Source organism: Malurus melanocephalus, unplaced genomic scaffold (genome assembly GCF_030028575.1).
Source record: "Malurus melanocephalus ecotype Western Australia unplaced genomic scaffold, MMel_1.1 scaffold_238, whole genome shotgun sequence".
NCBI classification, from domain to species: domain Eukaryota; kingdom Metazoa; phylum Chordata; class Aves; order Passeriformes; family Maluridae; genus Malurus; species Malurus melanocephalus.
The window spans coordinates 76,077-94,256 of record NW_026623470.1 but is presented as its reverse complement, the minus strand read 5'-3'; the positions used below and the strand labels follow the sequence as shown (position 1 = coordinate 94,256).

At 41.3% G+C, this 18,180-nt stretch overlaps 1 protein-coding gene across 1 annotated transcript in view; it reads right to left on the bottom strand.

Annotated features, from left to right (window-relative positions):
- Positions 1-17,024, bottom strand: part of GPR176 (G protein-coupled receptor 176) — a 28,632-nt gene extending 11,608 nt beyond the window's left edge. The window contains exon 1 of the mRNA XM_057375100.1: positions 16,306-17,024. Coding sequence (XP_057231083.1) covers positions 16,306-16,534 — 229 coding nt within the window. The 5' untranslated portion in view covers positions 16,535-17,024. The remainder of the gene's footprint in view (positions 1-16,305) is intronic.
- Between the last annotated feature and the right edge of the window lie 1,156 nt (positions 17,025-18,180).

The window sequence follows — 18,180 nt, the reverse complement described above, 5'->3', positions numbered from 1 at the left end:
TATGCATTGATAAAACATATCTTCAAAACAGATCTTCTTTATTCATTTGTTAGGACTTGATTAATTTGAATCTTTAGATTGATTACTTTTATTTCACCATTATAGTAATTTGTATCAATGACTGCAAAAACAATAAATACATTCATAAATACAAATCAAAATGACTCCACAATTAAAATGAAACACAGTTGTATTGCTTGGATTTGRAATGTGTTTGGGTTGTTTTATTAGAATAAGTTACTAGACACAAAACTAGCACTGGAAACAAGTAAATCTTATAAAAACGATAAGATAAATAAATTGAAAAAGAAAAAAGTGATATTGTTTAAAAAACCCAACAAASAGTAGTGTATATGGTGAACAATGTAATGCAACAAAATTACTCACAGATTTGTTATCAAGCTGCCTTGATGTTCCAAAAGCAAACCATCAGCGTGCTTACACTAAGAAAATACWATCAAAGACTCTTAAATACAAACTAATGAATATGTATGAGTTGTTTTTCTCATGTTAATTCAGTCTGGGTAGSGCATTTTATCCAAAAATTAATTAAGAAAAAGGCATTCCAGAAATTCTCTTTCCCTAAGAGACACTGTAATAAACCATTCAGGTGTTTCAGTTCCAATAAGCATAAGTAATGCTTAATGAGGAGGCACTCAAAGAACAGCATAACCCAGTGGTTACCTTGACTTTCTGATTTTCCAGAGGGAGACAACCTGTGGTCAGTAACTGTTCAAAACAATTTGCTTCCAGATGTGTACTGGGGAAAACCACTYGAGAATCCCTGTGTAAACTTCAAAGATAAGTTTAATATAAGCAAACAGAAGACTTCACTATGATAGTGATTTTAGATTGCATAACCACTCTATTTTGAAAAGTATTTAAGTATAGCAGGAAAAATAACCATCTGTATTCCATAGGTTTTCACTAAGATGCTTTCATTGTAGCAAACTAGCATTTGGATTTTTATCAGATTCTGTTGATTCTGTTTATTTAAAAAAAAAAAAAAAAAGTTGATTCTGTTTATTAAAAAAAAAAAAAAAAAAAAAAAAAAAAAACAACAACAAACAAACCACAAGGTGTTTATTACTGACAGACTGCAACACTCCTGTGCTTTCCTAGAAAAATATCTGCCCAGGAAGCCATATGATAACCCTTTATCCTATCCTGACAACCCACTCCTATGTACAGAGAAGCCTGAGAATGCTCCATATCCACAATCCTTTTGAATCTTTGTGCTAACACTGCAAGAGTGCCACAAACTGTAACGCTGCTCTGCARGCTTCAAAGTTACATTTTGTGGCTCTAAAGATGCTGTCATTGAGACAAGTATTGCATTGACACTGCCACGTGTACACAGCTCAGCTGCTCATGTGGATGGAATAACAGCACTCACCTTTTTTCATAGATACGTTCCAGCATATTTACCAAAGAACCTTTACTTATATGCCCTCAAACTTAATTTTATCTGTCTGGATTGTCATTGCACACAATATCACACAGCCTGCAATCAGAGCAGGTGAAGCTAACAGTCCAGTGTAATTGCGTTTTTTTGTACCAATGGCAGGATCATCTAGAATAATCTATTTTGCTTTCTGTGGACAAAATTGATTTATACTTTCGTGATCTTTAGCAAAAAAAGTACATTAAAAAAAACCCACAGGGGAACAAACAACAATCAAACATATTACAGAAATCTCTCATGTTCTTCACCCTGCACCTTACAAAATAGAATCTTGCATTGTTTACTAGGCCAAGAAAGGCTTAGTTCTAATCATGCTAACTCAATTAAGTTAAGACACAAAAAATAAACTAACTTTAATTAAAGGCAACCTCTTTTTACACTGGCAAAGTTGAAAATCTACCAATTTACAGCTTTAATCATGTTTTCTAAGGAACAAAAWTTTACTTGCCATGAAAAATCTATATAAATGCAGAAAAATATTTTATCAGTAGCAGAAGGGCAGACCAATATTTCCCYTTTTTTTAGAAGCATTGAGGCACACCAAACTTCATTAATCTCTTGTAACAAAAAAAACTTACAGATTTTTTGAGCCCTCTCAGTACTGCAACATGCCACAAAGATTTGATCTAGCAAGAAACAGCCATGAGTAGTCTGAATGCTTATTTCTTAAGSACAAATGTCATTTGTGACTTCAGACTTTTGAATGCAAAGGATGATAAGCACTTGAGCACACTTTTGCTCTCCCTTGAGTCCACACAGATGGGACAAAGCAGTCTCATTGCTTCAGGCATGACACTGATCTTCCCGACACCTTACTCATTTGGGCAAAGAAAACCAAAGCAAACTCCCATATTTTGTTGGTTACAGTTCTGAGGTCGAAGTTGGACCCATGAAGAAAAACTCTCCCAACAGTTCCTGAACTCAGATGTTACCAAAAAATACAGGCTGTTGTCCTTGTTATCAGCAGTAAAAAATTAAAATGCTAGCCAGTTGCAAAGTCACATTTAGAATACCTGAGTTTTTTGATTCTGTTTTGAAAACATTTTGCTCTGTTAACTGATTTCTCCATAGATCTCCCTAGGAAGACCTTCACAAGAAGTAATCAAGGCCTCTAGCGTGAACTAGATCAACACATGCAAGACTGTACGACCTGGTATAATATCCCATAGAGGGGTGGCCAGCAGCTTTATTTACCTAAGACAGTGATTCATGGTAATAGTTGAGAGTAGATCAGCAAAATGTTTCTTTCCTCAAGAGAAAAAGCTTAGCTTTTAACGTGTGAATGCAGATTGAGCCAGAAAGGCAAAAAACGGCCATCTTCAACGTGCCACAAAGATGCTCAGAGAAGCACTGACCACTGCCACTAACACTCATTAGGGCTACAGACATACCCTCACACAGACATCAGGACATGTATTAACATGCACATGTGCTGTTATTTGCAACAGCAAATTTCGCAAAGGCTGACTAGGAGAGCACCAGTGGTCCCAAGTGACCTCACCTGGGAGCCCCAGACCCTGCCCATGGCTCTGGCAGCTGTGTCAAGCTCTGAACTGGGCACACAGTCCRGCAGGTTTGCCTGCCTCCTGTGTCTGAGTTGGATCTCAGACCCACTTCAGTTTATTTTCCAGTTAAGATGATTTAACACTCCTTAAAAGAAAGGKAACATCAAAAATATGGCAGGACCTACTGTTAACCTGTACAAAGCTTGGGGGTTTTATGCTGACCAGATTTCAGCTAGGGTAGCTATTTCTATGGCTGGTTTTTCTAACATGAAAGTTAAATACAGGAAATCAAAAGCTCTCTTTTGTCCTTAAGGTCAAACCAAGGCTTCCCACTGCTTTACTGAACTGTGTGGCACTTTCTAGCATGTGTTTCTTGGGTAAGTATTCCTACAGTACCGTTCTATAATTTAGTAGTCCCTAATAAATACTAACACACTACTAATACATGACTCCTATTACATGCTGCTGTTGCAGTAGCTACCATGCCAAAAAAAAAAAATCTCAAGAAAAAAAATCTCAGATTGCACTCAGCAAGTTTAGCAAAAATACAGTCAACAGGCTACAGGGAAAAGGTGATGTAAGAAAACTCTTAGGTCTGCCTGCTGTCTTCTCCATAGACCAAGRTAATTTTGTGCAACCTCCGTACCTACAGTCAGATTTCAGTCTCTATTCCAGCTCTTTATGGGCTTTGCAACCAAGTTAAAAAAGCCTAGAAAWTTTTTATTGCATGCTCCTGTGATGATCTCAGTTTATWATCAATCTTTTGGGAGCCCCTAAGCAGCAGCAAATTGTTTAAAAGACTTCCCAAGTCATGGCAGAATTGTTCCACACAGTGGTAGTATCTGATTAATCAGAATAACTAAAAGCACTCAACAGCCAGCAGGGACTTTCTAATTAAGACTCTTCCAGTGTAGTGGATCATTTTTCAAATAAAAATTTATTTTAAAACAACTTGGCTGAAACATGATAGAAGTGTGTAGGAGGGAGGGGGGGATTTGGAGGTGTGAGGGTTTTTTTTTTGTCTAAAATCAGAAGTATATGAAAATTTAATTTTTAGAGTTTCCAAAGATACAGCCTGGCCATTATTTACAATGACAGACCTCAAACAGGAGTACTGAGATAAGATCACAGGGTTCCCTAAGAAGCCATGTTATCTTTCAAAGTCACTTATGGCCCAATTTTACAAAAACAGAGAATGATTGTCTGGATGACCCTCTAAGCCTGATATTCAGCAGAYGGTGAACATCCATCTGTATGGCTTCTGAGGACAGACAGCCAAAACTCTCTCATAATTTCTGGCAATTTCAGCTGTATGAACCTATATGTGCATCACAACCATTGCTCCTTCTGCTGTTACCTTCACATACTCTAGCTTCTTTTACTGTTTCYTTTACTCTTTGGACTTAGAAATCTAAACTACAACTTCAGACAAAACAAAGTGACTTACAGAGATGTTGAAGGCTTCCAGAGGCTGGGAAAGAATAACTCCAGGTACTGATCCATAGTGTGTAACACAAGCTCATCTCAAGTTTGAAACTTAACTGAAGTTATTAAGTCAGGGAAGAATMAAAGCAACAGTAAATTAGTTCAAGAGATAGCTATGGATAAATTTATCAASGCTCAAGAGCAATGACTGCGCTATCAGATTAAGCTAAGTGGCAAATGCACCTGTCACTTAATAAGGCCAGGTACCAAAACCCAATATGCTTATCCCCAGCATGTTATCCCCCTCAAAACACAAAAACACAGTGGCTAGKACTTCATTACTGGGTGCAAAAGACCATCTTAATATTAATTTAACTTTAATCTCAACAGAGGTGCTAATGCTGAATAAGAATGATCATTTAAAGAAGCTTTTTACAAAGGAATGCAAGTTTATGTGTAAAGGCAGCTTACAAATTATGACAGACACCAGATAAAAAGCTTTGCTCTTAAATATGACAGATAATGTATTAGGTAAATAATCTCAACTATTATTTAGTAAAGCAAAAATGTGTACAAAAATGAATACTGGCTTGGGTGTTGGTTTTTTTAAACAGAAGAGCTGGCCTTTTGGGATAATTTGCTATCTGTCCCAGAAACCCCATCTTTAAAAGATTACTAGATGAACATATTTCATTTGTTGCACAGCAAAAGTACACAGTTCTTTAGCTGCTTGGATAAGTCAGTGGTAAAACTAAATACATCAAATGTGTATTTGTGTATCTAAAACAAAACAAAGGTATTTGAGAAATTCTGTTCCTTAAAAGCAAACAATAAAGAAAAAATACTTTATCTGAAAAGCTGCTGTTGGTCATGCTGTACTTTATGCTAGCAACTAAGAGCATATGGAACTGCAATAATATTTGTGCCACCTAAGGCTCCAACAGACTGCATGRAGCCATTTACTTGCAGTGTGATATATGTAGAATCAGTTCACATTCAAGCTGTTCRAACTTACTGCTTCTGATTATTCATTCTTTCTATCCTGCAGAAACATAAAACAGCCACCACATCCCAAGGTGTCACATAGGTCCCAGAGATAGTCTATTTTCACATTAGAGCAAAGAAAGCCTACAGTGTCTGTTTTCAACTAGAAAAGGAGCAGTCTCATCCTTCCAGACTAGTGTTATTGGACAGATATAACCATACAATATATGAAGATGGCCTCAACCAAAACCTGAAGCAGACTCAAAGCCTRTCGGTCTCCCAGTCCCTGTAGACTGTCCCCAAGCAGCCCAATTCAYCCAGGGCAGAGTTGAACTAGGTCTCCCTCCACTTTTCCAAACACAAATCAAAGAAACTCTCTTTCAGATATCAGATTCTCAATTTTGCAAAGTTACCTGATWTATGAAAATACTAGGAAGTCTGAATAGAGACCCTTAAGAACACTTCATTATGATGCTAAAATGCACGTAGCTGTAACATTATTAATACTATTAAGCAAGTATCTACCATTTTGGTAGCTCTTTACATCACTGATGTGAAGAGAACATCTCTTGGTACCAGCTATACAGAAGCTCTAGGGCTCTCTTTGCCCTCCCTAGACATTTGCAGATATTTGTTTGACTTAGACCCTATCAGATAGAAGTGTCTTTGACCATGTAATCTGTGTTTTCAGTCACAAAGCAATAACCTCTGATCATTAGATTAGTCCCAAGAAGTAGAAGGYATGCTGAGATAGCTACCTGTTCCGACTTGTCCACATTATTCTCTAAGAAATTACTGGAGAAACAGAATCCAAGGAGTAGTTTGGTATTTTTCAGCTCCTTTGGAAAGTGAAGTGCAATTTTACTTTCTTAAATGCTTAGAATAATCAAAATAGGTCTCCAGAGGCTGGTACCATCACATCATGCAGTATCAGCCTTTGCACTGCATGGCTGCTTTAGTATCTTCTTTACCCAGATCCTATTCTTCTACTGACTGTCCTTTAAAGAACAAATAAAACAAAAGGATGTCTTTTCTGTCCTATTACAGAGGTTTGTTACAGTTTGTTGAAAAATTTTAGTGTGGTGGCAATTTATTCTTTTTTTCAAATTAAACTGCAGATATAGAATACTGAGTACTTAATAGAATACTTAGCCAAATCTCACATGAATACTAGAGAACTATACTGATGAAAATAAGGATAATAGATAACAATTTTCATAAGTGAAGTAAAAGAACATTCTGTAATACACTATTAAGTTCTGCAGCTTTTTCTGTAAGTATAATAGTAATTCCACTGACCTGTACATGATGTTCCTTGCAGTGTCCCCATTTTCTATTAATGCATCAATGTTTGTGTGGAGTGGGCAAAATAAGACTCTATCTTTTAAAATAAGGGCTCAAAAAAAAAATGGACATGTTAGAGAACAGTGTATGTGGGAACATCCCACTATCATTTCCTGATGATTAGCACTYGTACACACAGTGTTATTGTACACATATATGTAGGTTCCCAGAATTAACTTAAGCAAGATGGAGACACAATGTATTAAAAAAAAAAGAAAGAAAAAAAAAAATACAAAAATAATGGATGTTGCACCCAGCCATCACAGGGTATCTGTGCACTCCAAACAAAATAGGATCAATGCTTATATCTCTGTGGTGGAAGTACATGTAGCAAACGAAGAGTAATCAAACAGGGCAGGTRGCACAACTGTTTTGCCCAGGAAAGACAAGAACAGGGGGAAGGCAAGCAAGATCGGTGAGTTTGGCACTGTCCTGCTTCCTTTGGTGGCCAYGTGCTTTGGGTAAGTGGGAGTTTGCTAAGGCTACTCCAAGCGCTTGCCAAGCAACTCCATGTCACAAAGGCATCATCCTACAGTACAGTAGGGGGGCAGCAATCTTACTTACTGAAGCAAAAGACCAACTAAACTAATAAAACTTTTAAAAACTATCATGTTAAGCTCAATGTGCCAGCCAAAATCCAGGAAGAAACAATGCTACTGGCTAGAGCATGGTGTATGTGATTACCTGCTCTGGGGCAGACAAGTCCCTGATTCAGCCTGACACAATCCAAAGGAGTTGTAGCTAAAAGGCAATAGGAAATAAACAGCCTAGTACCACAAATTGAGAAGGCAAATCACACTACTCTCTTTGTTCTAGATACTCCTAAAAACTACAGGCATTAAACAGGAACCACCCTACCACTTTTTCCCACTTTTTCCAATTAATTCAGGGAATAACAGAAGAAAATGTATTTTATCCTCTTGTATAACTGACTCTTTTGTCTGTTCTATGGTATCAAAAAAAATCACTCAGTTGTGCCAGAACTATAGGTAGAACAAATTTAAGGCCTGCTGGAGTCTGGAAACAAGYCAAGTGACACTAAGGTTTTGGAGAAAGATACAAGAGGTTACGTGAGAAGCAAGATCACTTCATATTCCATCAGTCTTCTGGAAGAAATTTGTGAGTTCTTACATGGAATTGCTTTGACAGACAAGAAAATTAGTCAAAGGTGGTAGAAAAACGCAGACTAAAAATAGTCTCTGACTCCCAAACAATTACAGCCTTTCTYCCCCSCTCCCAAGAGGACTGGCAGAACAGRAGGAAGGACTGTATTTGCCAGGAAGCCAGACTRTTCATGTTGGAGAAGAATGTCAATTACAGTGTTGATTATCATAACTAATAAAGCATTTTAAAAGGCAGGAGTCCACAGCAATCTCCCAGCAATCCAGCAATCACCAATGACAGCMAGACCATGAGCAGAGAATAAGACAATTAGAGCTCTCCCTGCCATCACCATTTCAGCTTCATTACTGCTTTCGTTACTACCATTATTGCCATTTGCATAGTCTGGATAAACTAATACCTTACCATGAGAGCTTACACAATTTCTTATTCAGCCAGCCTTCCAGTCCAGGATATTTTCCTTATTGCAGTGTTTCTATGGAAGCTCGCTGACTGCAAGGCACCAGCTCTCCTCCCTGTTTCCAGCTGCTAAATCTAATTTAAAGACGCTAAAAATAAAAAAGGCTTACATGTAACAGTGCTGTTCAGAAAACAAGARGTGCACTTCCTACAGGGATAGCATTTAATCAGCAGTGAAATGAAGGGAGGTACAATACAATAATTGTTTCACTGGTATTTCTGGCATTTGCAAACTTTCTAGCAATACCTAGCCCACTCTCAAAACATTTTGACAACTCTTTCCTCGTTGGATATTGAGACAGCAAGTATGAGAAACATAACATGGAGAAATCCCAAGTCTTTKGACATCCACTTCAGCTACTGCCACAGTGACCACTTATACTGGACACCCAAGACTATTCAGAGTAATTTACAAATTCTGTGATGGGCCAGGTGGGTGYAGGGATCAAAACCAAGTACAGCAGGAAAACAAAACATTGCTTTGRCAGTATGAAATTTTTTCCTTAAATATGAAACATCCTTCCATGATGTATATAAAATCCACTTTTGTTTTTCTCTGCAAAGCACTCCACATTGACTTCCCACTGGTACACATCTCCTCAGAGCCTCATCTTACTCAAATACCAAAAAGAAGCGTTTGTAGCCTATATTAGGAAATGTGATCACAGGCTCATCAACATGAAGAAGCAGAGAAACACACCAGCAAGTGTGGGAACCTCAAAATCCTATTCAGAGAAAGGAACCTTTGCCCCAAATGTTGCCCCTCCCCTCCCCTCAGAAAATGAGACCATATGCCAAAGTAAATAACACGGATTTTATTCAACTATGAATATGAAGTAGAAAGAAACTGAAGGGGGGGCAGGGGGGGAAAGGAGGGTGAGAGATCAAGCAGAAGATAGTCACCACCCATGGATCCAGTGGCATTCCATTGGTCCTTCTTCATCCTGGGCTTCTGAGTGGCAGGGGTCCCAAAGTCATTAAAAAATTCACTATTTATAYATCCTAGCAAAYGAAGGAATTAGCGCTCATTGACTAYACAGTTCTTTTATTCTATGGGCTAAATGATTTCCTCACCTCTAAAGCTAACTAGTACACATGCTTAGTCTTTCTCTTCTTCTGAAGCCTTCTTTTGAGCTGGCAGGCCATGAGCTGGTGGTCACAATCTGCCCCTGCCAGAATTAYCTTTTAGGCAATTCAAGCTGATTTCAGCACAGTTGCTAGATTGGCTTTCCTCGTGGCTCGTAAATTTGGCGTTGTGTCCATTATCAGTGACAGATTCTTCTCTCCAAGGCTTTGTTAACTTCCCCCTAGGTCAGAGGTAACACCTGGACAACAGTAACTTTATTTTATTTCAAGTTCCCATTGTGGTGGCTTATCTTACAGTCCATGTTCCAAGTGTCCAGCCTTGGTAGTTTGGGTAGGAATAAGTGCAGGAGACTAGAGTAAAAGGAGATAAAAGCCATCTAAAAATTGGCATTTGGATCATACCCTGGTCTGGCCATGCTTTGCACCTGAACAGCATGGCATGTCCCACCTTCTCATTAAACTCCATTTCCAGCTCCTCTCGTGGGTGAGGTGCTCTTTAATCCACAGACCTGTGAGCAAACAGAAATTCAGGTGCAGGAACTGGGGTCAAGACCACAGGACATCAGAGTTGATGCATCAGGATGGCAATGCCTGGGGAGACTGGAGAGTGGGCGTTTGTGGGGTGGTGTGTCAGTGCATGAACAYGACTGAACATTAAGCCAGACCAGCCAGCAAGGAGGAGACACTCAGGGGGCAAATGGTGGTGTGGCCATAGGTGTGAGCCAGGTAACTGAGGGGAACAAGAGGACTGGGAAAGTTGGCCAGCAGAGGACCAGGAGATCCAACCCAGCTACTGGAGAGAGCCAACTACATCTACGTGTCTGTGTGTGAGGCAACTGGGAGACAMGAGGATCCCAGGCCACCTACTGGGCAGACTGGACGTCTAGGACCAGCTACTACAGAGTGTCTTCTGTGTCTGTATACTCACATGTTTTATACTAATGGACTTTCATCCTGAGCAGCCAGAGCAGGGAACATGACAAGGCCATTGATATTCCCTGTGTCTGCCTGGGTGCTGGACTTTGATTCTGGGTCAGTCTTTGTGGCTGCTCATGGATTTGGGTATAGAGGTATTGTGTGAATGTGTGCTCAGCCTTGCTATTGCTGGTGCTGAGGACAGGGAGCTGCAGCAGATAGACCTCTATCTGCCTACACAATTCAGAATACTCACCAGCACCTTTTGTGGAGATGTATACAATTTCCTAGATATTGAAAAATATTCTTAAGTGGCAAACTTCTTCCAAYATCACGTAAGTAAGAAATTAATTATTAAAGATGAACAGAACAGAATAAAACCCTAATTTAAGTGCTCATGATGCCTACCTAATAGCAAGCCAATGAATGAGATCTGTAACAGGGCTAACACCATTTAAAAGTCTTGCTAAGTGCATGGGTTTGTTCATGCCTGAAATACTCACTTACTGCTGATAACATCCAATACAAAATCTTGTATCTAGATTTTCACTGAAGTTCACAACAGTCAAGTGATATACCCCAGCAGGTATTTCAGCAACTGTAACTCACAATGAAAAGCAAAACATGACATGCAGTCACTTAGCTAAAGAGTTGTGGTTCACAGCTCTTATTAAAGGGTTCACACGGGGACTGCAGACAGTAAGRTGACTGGTATGAACCAGTTTCACCCTAAATAGTAGCAGTCTACAACTTCCTCAAACTTCAAGGGGAAGTGGTGGGGCAGGCACTGATCTCGGTGGTCACCAGTGACAGGAACCAAGACAATGGCATGAAGCTGTGTCATGGAGGGTTTAGGCTGGATATCAGGAAAAGGGGTTTCACGCAGAGGATGGCTGGGCACTGAAACAGGCACCATAGGGAAGGGGTCAGAACACCAGCCTGACAGAGTCCAAGAATGCTCTCAAGCACATGATGTGACTCTTGGGGCTGTTGTATGCGGAACCAGGAGCTGGACTCCTTGTGGTCCCTTCCAGCTCAGGATATTCTATTGTAAATGGGGATCAGTTTAACATTCTTGACCCCCATGATCTTTAGAGGCATTGGTTAACTGCCCCAGCACGTGTCTGGGAACTCTTCAGCACACAGTATCCCCACAGTATCAGGCACATGCATTTCAGATATAAATCACTGCACCTCACGCTTCCAGCCAGGTAAATGGCTGTTTTCCCCAAGTGTCTCTCCTAAAAGGCAGCAGCAGCGCTACCTGAGGGGCCCCTCAGCCAAAGCCAGACAAGGCGCCTCTGCTGAAGCTCGGGGAGAAGAGAGGTCTCCATGGCAACAGGGGCCCCAGCACTCTCACAACCCTTCTTCATCCTCTCCTCAAACTCAATTTTTCTTCCAAAGAGAATTACTTGGTAGTTCAACTGAACACACATGAAAAACAAAAACACAACATCTATTCCAGGCAGACTTTACCAAGGTGCATCCTGAGCTGGCCTTAACTGCTGCATGGTTCACAACTGCTGAGGCTCAGAACTACCCACAGAAAACCTCAGGAAAAAATTATTACCTCAATGTTATGATAGTGTAATATGTTACTACTATGCAAYTATTATTACATGTAGCAGCCATTCATATTATTTGCCTGATGCTTCTTTTTAGACCTGATTTTCAGTCACTTTTTGCTTTGCCAAACTCTATCCCAGCTCATCAGCAACTAAGTTAACCTATGCAAAGTGCCTAATTTAGAAGATTTCATCTGAAACATGTCTTGTAAGTGTGACACCAGTAGGAACAAAACACCATCATTCCCATCCCCAAAYCTTTTTGTTTCTTCCCCTCAGATGACTCTACCATTTTTGTGAGCAGRGCTATAAATTATTGTTGGAGGTCTTGCAGACATGACCCTCATTCTTTAAAAATTCTCTCAGTCTAGCCTTGAATCACATATCTGCAGTATTTTTTACTGCAAGATTCCCTGCTCCATTCTTTGTAGAAGATGCCTGTGGCAAACTTTACTGGTAGCTTTTCAGAGATATATTTATTCCTTATGTTAACATATATCTGCCTTTACAAGCAGATACCTAGGCTGCCAGTAACTTCAGGTTTGTAACCAAGTGGGCATCTATCCCTTTTCAAATTAATCTCTTTGCACAGGCATCAAAACAGGGAGAAGAAAATCAGTTTCMTGGCCAGGGAGAAAGGGGCAAGGCTGTCCTGCCGGACACTGCAGCAGGGGATCACTTGAAATCAGATATGTCTTTCAAAGCACGTAATTTTCCTTCAGAGTGGCTAGAAACCAGAAGGTAACCAATCTACCCCACAGCTTTCCAAAAAGTGCTATAACCACTGAACTAGAGTTCAAACTTTATCAGAGCACCCTCAGCCTTTCCAGTTAAATTTCTTTTTGTACATGACAAATTTAGGAAGACAAAAGAGCAAGTAACATAGAGCCTAATTYCCCAAACCTCACAATAAGGCATTGATCTAGAAGGTCTGGGAAAGCTTCCTGGATTTGGGCTTATTTGGGATAGTTAGTAAAAAGGCATAGAAAGCAAGATGCATATTCAATATGAGAAGTTGACACTAGCACTGAGGACATCTCTTTCYCATAATTTGCACCAATTTTTGTGTGTGTGAATTTTTTTCCTAAACATCTGACAACACTTATTTTTTAAAGAAGAAATTCAGTTTTATCTACATGGCTAACATGACAATTGTGAACATACTCAAATAACCTCAGGAGCAAATGCTTGTTCTCAATCCTTGGAAATAGGAAAAGAATAGAAACCACAAACCATGAAAAGGGGAAATTTAAGTTAGATATATGGAAGGAATGTTTTACTGTGAGGATTTACCTCTCCTGGGAAGGTGCCATTGCAAACTGAATTTCTTTTTTATCTCCCTTTCAAGCTAAGCCCCCTGTGCATATTGGTTCCAAGAGATCTTTGGAGACCATTTTCATTTCCAAGACATCGTCTCATTGCTTGCACTCAACTGAAAGCAGCTTCAGTCACCTGCAGTGACCTCTCCCCACCAAAACTCAGAAGTAATACACCCTCAGAAGTAATACACCCTCTTCCTTCTTTTAAAGCTAAAGCAATAATTAGTCTCTGCAGACTGATTCCTTCTAATGGCAAGAGAAAAATATGCCTTCTGTACTCTATATTCACAGCAAAACTGATCTCAAGAATCTTATTTGATAAAAAGGAAGCTATTAAAATTTACYCTCTTGGAAAAGGAGCCCTATGACATCCCAAGCTTGAAATGAACAAGCAAACCAAAAAGAATTATATAAACTGAGAATGTGCTTTCAATGTATTCCAAAGTAACCATAAAGAATTGTGGTTTGACTCTTCTTTGCCTTCAGCAGGTAAAATGAAACACTTAACAGCACTCCTTTGTCATAACACAGTGAGAACTAACATAAGAATTTATCCTAGTGTTCGAAATCTTCCCACAAGTGTCAAACAGGGTTTTTAAATGGGAGAAAATAAAACCATAACGTCCATCTCTCTCACAGCGGACAACATTCTTCTGTGCAGCAGGCACCTAAAATAAATGCACAACACCAAATTGATTCTTCCCTTTTGCAAGACCTGAACCTCTCCATGCTGTAGACTCCTGCTAATGTCAGACCTCTCTAATCATTATCAAGACTGAGTCATATAAGTTTGCTCCCTTTCAAGCTGAAAATAAAAGTAATTTCTTCCTTTWACTGTTGGCCCAAGTGTGTGTGGGCACACACTGATATTCTTAAATGCACAAACTGCACATCCACCCAAACCAGATAGGATGCAAACCCACACATCCTACCTCTGAGGGACATGATCTCTACCTTATGCTTTAGGGAGAAGAATCATCTTATCCCCCTACTGAAGGGCTGCCCCTCTGCAAAGAGGAACCCGAGACTCACTAGAACAAAGAACTTCTGTTCTGCAGCTCAACTGATGGGCTCACCTGATGGAGAAAAGAGCTGGATGCCACTCAAGCTCTAAGGACAATGGCAGAGAATAAATAACTGAACTAACAGCATTTGAACAAGCATTAATTGTGAGGTAAATATCCAGTTGTTATCCCTTGCTGATGCAGCAATGCTGTGCAGCATGTGCACATGCAAAACTTCTGGCACATAGGGGAGTTGAGCACACACACACCAAAGTCATGAGACGTTTTGTAGATTCAGCTTCTTTGTGGCTTTCTTTCCATTCAGTAAAGAAGAAATAGTAGTACATTCATTGGGTAGCTATTGGAAGATATTTTTAAAGACCCCCAGGTTTTCATCTGTTATGACAGTGTGTATGATACATATGTTAAATTAGCATTTCAGGTACACAGGAGACCAGAAACGAAGGCTGCTGTAAAAAAGTAGTTCAAACTGGTTTCCATCACTAAAAATTCACAAGACCCACCCACTGCTAATATTTGTCATTGGACTAGTGCATTTTCATTATTTCCTCCCCTGTTTAGCTCTTTGATAGGCCTGGCAAAGTTATTGATCAGTTTCATCAGCCTCCCAACCACCCAATCTGCAAATAAACCCCTTGTGGCATGTTGAAATCCTTTCACAGTCCACCTCTTGAAAACAAATTCCAGGAGTGCCTACCATAACTTATATTAGTCTTGCAAAATTTGTAGCTCTAGTATTTTTTGTTTGGCTGGTTTTTAAAAACTCCTAGCTGCTGAAGGAAGGATTACACGTAGTGTCTATTTTCTTCTGCAAGTAAAATTGAAGCATCCATGYACATGAAACTAAATCTGGACATTATGACCCAAATTCATTCTCTGTAATCCCAAAAAATTAAGAACTAAAATTCTAACTTTTCTCATCTAATCTTGGACACTATTTGCTGGCTACTGTATTGTGCCAGGTACTATCCAACATACAGAAAAACACAGAGTACCTAGGATGTTAATAGCATCCTTTCCCCACACTGCCTATGTGCTAAAAAGAAAAGAAGCAAGAACCATGAGGATTACYCTCACTGCACAGAGGAATAATTGATGCCAAAAGACTCAGTGATTTGCAGTAATAACCAGTTGACTGGGGCTCAACACTGTTCCATGGCTATGCTTACCATCTTCTTATAAATTATATAACTGATATCAATATTACCAAAAAGGGATAGATATTAGAATTTATTACCATGATCACAAAAATGGATTCAAGCATTACTCAAGATCAGGAAAACCCAAAACAAATTCTTGATAAAATCAGCCAATGACCATCAGCGAAGTGCTGCTGAACTCTCTTAAAAGATCTAGACTTTTTTTCAGTGAAGCCCTGTGTGTAAAGCTTTGAATGGTTGAAATAATATGATTGACATTTTACTGAAATTTARTTTACTTATCTCCAACACAGTGCTAACTTGACTCACCATAAGGCTTATTTTGCCTTTTTTTTGTTAAGAAATGCACACATATTCCTAACAAAACAATTTACTATAAATATTCAGAAAGCAAATATTCACATTCGTATATTATATAGCAATAGCTTACTATCACATATCTAAAGTGTATGATTCCTGCTGTAGGGATAATAAGGCAAGATTGCACATGGTTATACATGTTTACAGTACCAAGTACTTCCAAAGGATTTATTTCAAATCTGCGAGGCACAAATACCAAATTACTGCAGTGTGAAACAGAAATTCAGAAAAACTTGTTTAAAACACGCTACACCTTTTTTATGTTAAAGAGAACAGATCCCACTGCAGCAGAAAATAAGCGTGTAATCAACCCATTTATTTTAAGTAATATTTACATCTAATGTGTAAGTTCTCATCCATGACGAAACAGCATTTTATAGTAATAGCTTTTACACATTAAAACCCACAAGGAACAACATTGAAATCCCACACCTGGGGACCTGAAACGCAGTAAGAAGAGTCACGAATGATGCCAGTTACCATTTGGTCTGCCGTTCCTGACCGCAAGCATTAAAAAAAAAAAAAAAAAAAATTAAAAAAACAACAGAGAACTCCAGCAACTGTCACTCACCCAGCAAAGAGCCCACGAAGATGACAACCTGCACGGTGGTGGTGAAGTGCCGGTAGCTCTGCTCCTCGCCGCGCTCCTCGCTCCCGGCGGCGCCCGGCTCGCTGCCATTCCCGCCCGGCCACACCATCTGCCCGGCCGAGGCGTTCCTCATCTCCAGAGCTCTGCTGACAGCCTGCCACGGGGCAGGGTCGCTTTCATTCAGCAACACCCAGCTTCTGGCGTRCCCCATGGCCAAGTTCCCGCCTTCCTTACTGCCACCTAACCACACAGGTTGTCCAGTCCTTGCCTTTTGTAAATGAATGGAGCCCACAGGGAAAAAGGTGCTTCTGAGGATAAAGCCCGGTCTCTGCCTCTCGGAGGCATCTTCACCACATTCCTGCGTCCCGAGAAGCAGGGCTGGCTGTTGGCGTTTACACCTTGTAAGTCATGACAGCCAGTAAAGAAAAGCAGAAAACAAGCCAGGCTTGTCCTTCCGATCAGCTGTCCCATACTTTTTGCTTCACACCGCCACAGGTATCCTCAGCGTGTTTTACCGCAATAAGCGAGAGACAGGGAATCRCGGTGCCCAGAATCACATCCCGCACCGCGGCTCATCTTCCCAGCGCCGCCGAGAKTCGCGGCGCCCGCTCCACGGCCACGGGCTCACTCAACAGCAAAACCGGCCTGCAGAGCGGAGGGGACAAGAACTCTGTCCCCGCTCTCAGCGCTGGCTTTCCTCAGAGCCCTGAGAGAGGAAAGGCACGGCTTTCCCTGTGGCACATCTGATCCCACTCTCCGCTCCCCCTCTGTCCTCTGCTCCTGCCCGCTCCGTCAGTGGYGAGACACGGCTCCCCCCCGGCTGTGCGCGGCGCTGGAGCCAGCCTCTTACACAGCGTCCGGAGGGGCCGGTGACTGCTCAGTGGCTTTCCCTGCGCTCCAGCTATTTCCCGGGGAAAATGAATTGGGGTTTGAATGGCAAGACGGGGGATACTCGAGCCTCCAGTGAACCGAGGCGGCGCCGCACGATCCCGGCACGCAGCGCACTAAGCGCGGCCGGCAGCGACACCCCTCGTCGTTCCCGCTCGCACATCCCGGCACGGCGCCGAGCCGCTGTGGCYCCGCACCGCCAAAYCCCGCCGGGACCRGGACCGGGTCCGGGTCCGGGCCGGGGCTGGAGCCTGCGCCCCGCCGCGCTCCCGAGGCACGGMCGCGCCGCCATCACGTGGCCGCGGCGCTCGGCGGCGCCGCCATTTCGCTGGGGGGTGCGGGAGCGGGCGGGCGCGGTGTGAAGCGGTGTTTTGAAGCAGGTGCCTATTTTGATGGCAGAATTTCAAAAGATGGCGCTGAATTCTAGATATGYGTGTTACTTGTCAAAATAGATGTTTTTGTAATATGTCATTTGCCAGAAAAGCTTTTCAGTGGGCGTAATAAGTTGGGCATTGATTGTACRTAAGGTGTGCATTCATATAGTGGGCACACGTTTGCCTTTAATTTGAAGACTTTAGGAGGCGTGCTAGTTAAAAATCAAGCCAAAAAGGGTTTTTCAGCCACAGGCCAGCTAATCTGGAAATGCCCCGGGAAGAAGAGCTACCCATGAGCCCAGCCCTTGCACAGCAAGGGTTCCTGAGAGGCCCCCACCCATGAAATGTGTTCTAGTGACATAGCTCCAGTCTCCTGCAATGTGAACTTGGGCAATCCAGGACAGAGCTAGGGCTATGCCCGGGTTCAAAGACTTTGTTGAYCACAGGGATAGGGCACTGCCACTGACCATCACATCACTGGTCCTGGAGGCTGTTGGCCAAGCCTCTGCTCGCACCTCTGTGTGTTTAAGCCCTGACCTTTGCAGTCTCCCCTCATTCCTCTGGGAGCTCATTGCTCCAATCTCTTTTTTAGTAA